The sequence below is a fragment of the Galeopterus variegatus genome, unplaced genomic scaffold, assembly GCF_000696425.1.
Source record: "Galeopterus variegatus unplaced genomic scaffold, G_variegatus-3.0.2 Scaffold14798, whole genome shotgun sequence".
Taxonomy (NCBI): Eukaryota; Metazoa; Chordata; class Mammalia; order Dermoptera; family Cynocephalidae; genus Galeopterus; species Galeopterus variegatus.
Genome location: NW_007740909.1, coordinates 15,113 through 22,862, shown reverse-complemented (window position 1 = coordinate 22,862; position 7,750 = coordinate 15,113). Strand labels below are relative to the sequence as shown.

The following is a 7,750-nucleotide window of genomic DNA, read 5'->3' as shown; positions in this document are numbered from 1 at the left end:
TGTCACTTGAGGATGTGGCTGTGGACTTCACCTGGGAGGAGTGGAGGGTCATGAATGATGCTCAGAGGACTTTGTACAGGGATGTGATGCTGGAGATCTACAGCAGCCTGGTGTCATTGGGTGAGTGAAACACCCCAGTAATTTTCACGAGAAACATTTTGTTATTTTTTCATAAAAATAGGAATGATTTATAGGGTTTTATGCTATTTGGTAAAATTACATTTCATGAAAAACATGTCATCCCTATTTTAAAAACTTTCAAGTCGGCCTCTTTATTGTATAATTTCTGGAGCTGAGCTCTTGTCATTCTTCCAAGGCTTTGGCTTTACAGTTTTAAAAGTCGCATGTTACTTCCCATTAACAGGGTACTGCAGTAGTAAACCTGAGGTGATACTCAAGTTGGAGAAAGGAGCAGAGCCATGGATAAGTAAAGAACACCCAAAGCAGTGCCTCCCAGGTTAGTAAGCACATCCTGGACAGAATCCAGGAAGAGTAAATCCCAGCAGATCTTGACTGTGTTCAGCTGTTTCTAGCAGTTATTCCACAGGTCCGTGAGCCGAGGCTGGCTCATCTCCTTGCATTAAACACATGTATTATATAATCTCTCAGATGGACTCATACATATATATCTCCATATTTTATTTTGCTGTTTTTTAACAATATATTTTCCTAAAATATAATCTCTACATTTCTCTTCTTTGACATTTATTTTTGCTATTCATCTTTTCAATATTCTCAGTTGCCCTCATGTCCTGCATGCTCACGAACATTGGTTTTCAGACTCTGTCTTTTTGTGTTACTTAAAACAGAATATCCGTAACTGGGTAATTTGTGAAGAAACAAACTCTATAGCTTACACTTCTGTTTTGGAGGCTGAGCATTCCAAGGTCTAGGGGCTGTGTGTAGTAAGGGCCTTGGTTTTGGTGGTGATTCTTGGCAGAATCCCAAAGTAGTGTAGGATATCACATAAAAAGTTGATAAGAAAGTAAGGAAAGAGGCCCAGATATGAGTCTTCTATACCACCACATCAGAAATTATGGAGCTGAGGCAGACTTAGCACAGGGCATGGAAAAGGAGAGTTCTTGATTTTATAGAAGAACCAGAAGAATCATGGTATGAAGGTTAAGTGAATTGAGGGCTTCAAGTTGAGGGACTGAGATTGTTGTTTGGAAGTGGAATTTGAAGTTAGTATTTTCCTCTTCTCTTTGTAGAAATCATTCTAAAATGACAAATAAATTTAGAAATATACAGGAGACTCTATTTTTTATGAGCATAGTAGCCATCCAAAACTCCAGTGCATAATAGTGAAGGTTTCATGAGCAGTGAATTATCAAGTGGGAGTGTGTGTTCCAGAGTTTGGGAAGATAATACAGGTTGATTTATTTTTATTTTTATTTTTATTTTTATTTTTATTTTTATTTTATTTTATTTTATTGTCCTTTTTGAGACTGGCCGCACCACGCTCAGCCAGTGATCACTGTGAGCGCACCGGTCATCCTTATATAGGATCCGAACCTGTGCAGGGGCGCTCCCCGCACTGCACTCTCCCGAGTGTGCCACGGGCTCGGCCCCAGGTTGATTTTATAAGGAGTCAAAAGCACCTTTTTCAAAGATGGTGGCAAAGGCTTGGTTGTAGAACCAAATATTTTAGACCAGAAGGGTGTCCTGTAGGGGTGGACAGAAGTTTCCTGTAGAGTAATGGTTTTTGAAGCACAGGAAGTCAGGTGAAATGAGTAATTTGTAGGAGGCTCTGTTTAGGGAGGGAAAAAGGAGATTTTATTATTTCAAAAACTTCCACACACATATAGCCATTTCCTAAGGAGGAGTAAAAAGTATAGAAACATTAATGCAAAATTCTTAACCTAAGTCATTTTCCTCCATATGTGAGAGTAAAAAGTAAAAAAGGAGATTTTATTATTTCAAAAACTTCCACACATGTATAGCCATTTCCTAAGGAAGAGTAAAAAGTATAGAAACATTAATGCAAAATTCTTAACCTAAGTCATTTTCCTCCATATGTGATGAAAAATTGGATCATTCTGCACCTGAAGGTAGCCAATGAAGGAAAACTTGGCCATATTCAAAGCTGAAGAATGAGAAAAAGAGCTGCAGGAGATAACCACTATTGTTATAAAAATAGAGTAAAAACTGTAATAATAAAAGAAAGTTAAAGAAAAAAGGGTAAAAAAACAAATGGAAGGTGATAAGCAATTACTTGAAATCTGCAATTAGGAAAATGGTAAACATTATCAAATATTTCATCATGATTTAGAAACAAGAAAGTGAATGAAGAAGCAAAGAAGAATGTGACATAGTGTTAGAAAATATACTAATACAATATAACATTATGTCAGTATAAAGAAAACCCATATACTTCTGAAGCAACTATTGATTTTTATAAAATCTTTTATTACTTGGGTTGGGAGAAACTTCTCTACCTTTACAGTAGCATGCAATAAAATATGCTTATGTGTGGCTCATGGATATGAGTATTTTTTTTTTTTTTTTTTGTCATTTCAGATGTCCAGATAATCAATGACCTAATTGAGAGGAGCCAAGAAAGTCATGGTAGACACTTGTGGCAAGGTGTAATCATCAATGGAAATCAATCAACTGAGGAGAGAGTGGAGTTAGGAAAATCAGTGAATGCACATTCAATGCATATTTTGAATCTGGTTATAAATAATGAAAACTATTCAGGAGTGGGGCATGAGGAGTTTGACAAATGTCAGAATGCAGTTCTTCCAGAGACCAGTGCCATGTTTGCTGGACAGAAACCTGATGAGCATAATATATCTGAGGAATCACACAGTCATCATGAGCATCTTAGTGAGCATCCTAAGATTCCAGCTGGGCAACTTTCTGAATATAGTGGAAAAGGACAATCCTCCAACACAGTGCCAATAATATTTGCATATAAGAAAACTCATATGGGTGAGACCACTTGTAAATATAGTGAGTATGGGAAAGCCTGTGATAAGTCATCTGTCATTGCCCACGAGATAGCTCAGGTAGAGATGAAAACTTTTCAATGTATCATTTGTGGGAAAATGTCCTATAAAAAGGCTAGACTTACTCAACATCAGATTATACACACAGGAGAGAAACATGATAAATGCAGTGAGTGTCAGAAATCTTTTATCAAGCAATCATACCTTATTTCATATGAGGGAACATCTACAGGGAAAGCTTTTAACCAAAAGTCAGCCCTCAACAGGCATCAGGGAATTCACAAAAGTAAAACAACATATGAACGTAAGGAAAATTCAAAAGCTTTTAACCAAATGTCAGCGTTCAGTATGCATTGGAGAACTCACCCAAGTGATAAGCCCCACAAAAGTAATGGATGTAGAAAAAGAATTAAGCCGTCCTTCAGAATGAATCAGAGAACTCACACAGGGAAAACACCTTATGAATGTAAAGAATGTGGAAAAGCTTTTAGGCAAAAGCCACAACTCAGCAGGCATAAGAGAATTCACAAAGGTGAGAGACCATATGAATGTAAAGAATGTGGAAAAGAGTTTAAGTTAAAGTCACACCTCAACAAGCATCAGAGAATTCACACAGGTGAGAAACCATATGAATGTAAAGAATATGGAAAAGCTTTTAAACAAAAGTCACACCTCAGCATGCATCAGAGAATTCACACAGGTGAGAAACCATATGAATGTAAAGAATGTGGAAAAGCTTTTAATCGAAAGTCAGAACTCAGCATGCACCAGAGCATTCATCCAGGTGAGAAACCATATAAATGTAAAGAATGTGGGAAAGATTTTAAGTTAAAGTCACACCTCAGCATGCATCAGAGAATTCACAGAGGTGAGAAACCATATGAATGTAAAGAATGTGGAAAAGCTTTTACTCAAAAGTCAGTCCTCAGCATGCATCAGAGAATTCACACAGGTGAGAAACCATATGAATGTAAAGAATGTGGAAAAGCTTTTAATCAAAAGTCAGACCTCAGCATGCACCAGAGCATTCATCCAGGTGAGAAACCATATGAATGTAAAGAATGTGGAAAAACTTTTAATGAAAAGTCACGCCTCAGCAATCATAAGAGAATTCACAGAGGTGAGAAACCGTATGGATGTAAAGAATGTGGAAAAGCTTTTAAACAAAAGTCACACCTCAGCATGCATCAGAGAATTCACACAGGTGAGAGACCATATGAATGTAAAGAATGTGGAAAAGCTTTTAACCAAAAGTCAATCCTCAACATGCATCAGAGAATTCACACAGGTGAGAAACCATATGAATGTAAAGAATGTGGAAAAGCTTTTAATCGAAAGTCAGAGCTCAGCATGCACCAGAACGTTCATCCAGGTGAGAAACCATATAAATGTAAAGAATGTGGAAAAGATTTTAAGTTAAAGTCAGTCCTCAGCAAGCATCAGAGAATTCACAGAGGTGGGAAACCATATGGATGTAAAGAATGTGGAAAAGCTTTTAACCAAAAGTCAACCCTCAATATGCATCAGAGAATTCACACAGGTGAGAGACCATATGAATGTAAAGAATGTGGAAAAGATTTTAACCGAAAGTCGCACCTCAGCAGGCATCAGAGAATTCACACAAGTGACAAACCATATGAATGTAAAGAATGTGGAAAAGCTTTTAAGCAAAAGCCAAAACTCAGCAGGCATCAGAGAATTCACACAGGTGAGAAACCATATGAATGTAAAGAATGTGGAAAAGCTTTTAAACAAAAGTCACACCTCAGAATGCATCAGAGCATTCACACAGGTGAGAAACCATATGAATGTAAAGAATGTGGAAAAGATTTTAACCGAAAGTCACACCTCAGCAGGCATCAGAGAATTCACACAGGTGAGAAACCATATGAATGTAAAGAATGTGGAAAAGCTTTTAACCAAAAGTCACACCTCAGCATGCATCAGAGAATTCACACAGGTGAGAAACCATATGAATGTAAAGAATGTGGAAAAGCTTTTAACCAAAAGTCACACCTCAGCATGCATCAGAGAATTCACACAGGTGAGAGACCATATGAATGTAAAGAATGTGGAAAAGCTTTTAACCAAAAGTCACACCTCAGCATGCATCAGAGAATTCACACAGGTGAGAGACCATATGAATGTAAAGAATGTGGAAAAGCTTTTAACCAAAAGTCAGTCCTCAGCAAGCATCAGAGAATTCACAGAGGTGAGAAACCATATGAATGTAAAGAATGTGGAAAAGATTTTAATCGAAAGTCACACCTCAGCATGCATCAGAGCATTCACATAGGTGAGAAACCATATGAATGTAAAGAATGTGGAAAAGCTTTTAACCAAAAATCATACCTCAGCAGGCATCAGAGGATTCACACGGGCGAGAAACCATATGAATGTAAAGAATGTGGAAAAGCTTTTAAGGAAAAGCCAAAACTCAGCAGGCATCAGAGCATTCACACAGGTGAGAAACCATATGAATGTAAAGGATGTGGAAAAGCTTTTAAGTTTAAGTCACACCTCAGAATGCATCAGAGCATTCACACAGGTGAGAAACCATATGAATGTAAAGAATGTGGAAAAGCTTTTAACCAAAAGTCATACCTCAGCATGCATCAGAGAATTCACAGACGTGAGAAACCATATGAATGTAAAGAATGTGGAAAAGCTTTTAAGTTAAAGTCACAGTTCAGCTTGCATCAGAGAATACACACAGGTGAGAAACCATATGATCGTAAAGAATGTGGAAAAGCTTTTAACCAAAAGTCATCCCTCAGCAGACATCAGAGCATTCACACAGGTGAGAAACCATATGAATGTAAAGAATGTGGAAAAGGTTTTAAGCTTAAGTCACACCTCAGCATGCATCAGAGAATTCACAGACGTGAGAAACCATATGAATGTGGAAAAAGGTTTTTTTTTACAATGTCACAGTTGAGAAGACATCAGGATACTCACAGAAGAAGAAACTCCTTATGAATGCAATATGACAGGCCTTGAACTGAAATTCCCCCTAACAGATAAAAGAGAATTCACACAAAGGAAAATCCCAGTGAATGTAATTTGTATGGGAAAAGAATTTTCCAGATGACATACCTCAAGACATCAGAGAACTTGTATCAGGAGAGACGTATAAATATACAGTTGTCCTGAGGTATTGAAGAATGTCTTGAGGATCCCCTACTGATATAAAAATTTGCTGATGCTCAAGTCCCTTTTATAAATGTTGTAGTGTCTGTATCACCAATTCACTTCCTGCTGTGTATTTTACATCTTGTGTTGATTACTTATAATACTGGAAAAAATGTGAATACTATGTAAATCGTTGTTATACTGTGTTTTTCAGTTGTAGAATTGTTTCATTTATTGTTTTTATTCACTTTTGAGGATTTTTGATAAGTAGTTTCTTGAATCACCAGATGTGTAACCCTCAGCTGTGGAAGGAGGACTGTAATGAGTGTGAAAACATCTTTTCTCCAAAGTCTCAAAGCTGCCTGTGGTTAGAGCATTTCTGCTTGTAACATTGGTGCTCTTAACACAAATGAACTCCATACCAGCCATGCACCAAAAAATAAATACTGCACCAAAAAATAAATCAATAAAAATAAAAAGGAATCACATCATAGCAGGCATTAGAGGATTTAAAGAGGGGAGAAATTCTCCATGGATTAAACTGACTGTGTCTTTTAAAAAGTAAAACCACTCTTTTCTCTTGTTTGCTTAGCCTGCAATCTGAGCATTCCATGATTGGGTGGATGACCATGTAATTTAACTCTGTTCAGGGGAATGTAGATATAAGTGGTGAACATTACTTCCAGTTCAGGCAACAAAATAAAAAAAATTTTCCATTCAGTTCCTGATTTCTCATGTTATTTGCAACTGAATAAAGATGACTCTTGGGTGCAGTTGGGGGCCACGGGTGAAAGAAATCCACCCTAATTTAAAATAGAGGAAATTGAAAAAACCAGAGATATTCTCACTACTACCTCAAAACCTCTTTTTACACATTAAATAAGAAATTATTTCCTGTTAAGCCATTTTATGTGTGCCCTGTTTGCCTTACAACACAAGAGGTGCACTCCATCTAAATGATTTTATAGACTTTCTGAGAGGATTTGCCAGTCCTTTTATATGGGAAGAGAATCTTGTGTTGTCACCATTTATACCCAAGTCAGTTTGTGGGAAAATCAAATTATGGGGAGAAAGAATGCAATAGATGTGACACTTCTTATTGGGACAGCTTATTAAACAGTGAAAATAAATGTCTTTCTAAATTTGTCAAAGCTTTCAAGAAAACTTTCAACACTTTTTATGTCAGAATTTGAAATGAAGAGAAAACTATGTAATAAATGTAAATTTTCAAGTAGAAATGATAAATGGAATATTAAAAGTATTTTTAACATTTTGAGTTACCAATATTTAAATATGATTGGTGACACTACCTTCAGGGGACATTGTTTGAAGACATTTTTGGTTGTCATAACTGAAGGTTGGGAAGTGCTACTCCATTGAGTGGGAAGATACAGATGTTGGTAAACAGCCTACAATGCAAAAGAAAGCCACCTCACATGCAACATTTATGCATAAAAATGTTTGTTAAAAATGCTTCTTAATGGAACCCAGCATAACTGTGGATAGGGAATATGTACACATAGTATAATATATAATTTGTTGTGGCTCTCTTCAGGATTTTTGACATTAATTGCCACTACAACTTCAGTATATTTTGTAAATATACTAAGATACTGCACTATATAGATTATTCTTTTTTTCCCTTTTTTTTGTCTTTTTTCATGTCC

The 7,750-nt window shown here is 36.5% G+C and overlaps 1 protein-coding gene across 1 annotated transcript; it reads left to right on the top strand.

Moving 5' to 3' along the window:
• Positions 1–6: 6 nt before the first annotated feature.
• LOC103582069 (zinc finger protein 850-like) lies at positions 7–6,530 on the top strand. Its single transcript, XM_008563756.1, has 4 exons — positions 7–120; positions 365–446; positions 3,725–5,415; positions 5,500–6,530. Exons 1-4 carry the CDS (start codon positions 51–53, stop codon positions 5,928–5,930), a joined length of 2,274 nt encoding a protein of 757 aa, XP_008561978.1. The 5' UTR covers positions 7–50; the 3' UTR covers positions 5,931–6,530.
• The last annotated feature ends 1,220 nt before the right edge of the window (positions 6,531–7,750 follow it).

Coding starts and splice junctions, on each gene's coding strand:
- LOC103582069 (XM_008563756.1), top strand. CDS start 51: ATGAATGATGCTCAGAGGACTTTGTACAGGGATGTGATGCTGGAGATC. Junction 121..364: donor CAGCAGCCTGGTGTCATTGG/GTGAGTGAAACA, acceptor TCCCATTAACAG/GGTACTGCAGTAGTAAACCT. Junction 5,416..5,499: donor GCATCAGAGCATTCACACAG/GTGAGAAACCAT, acceptor GCATTCACACAG/GTGAGAAACCATATGAATGT.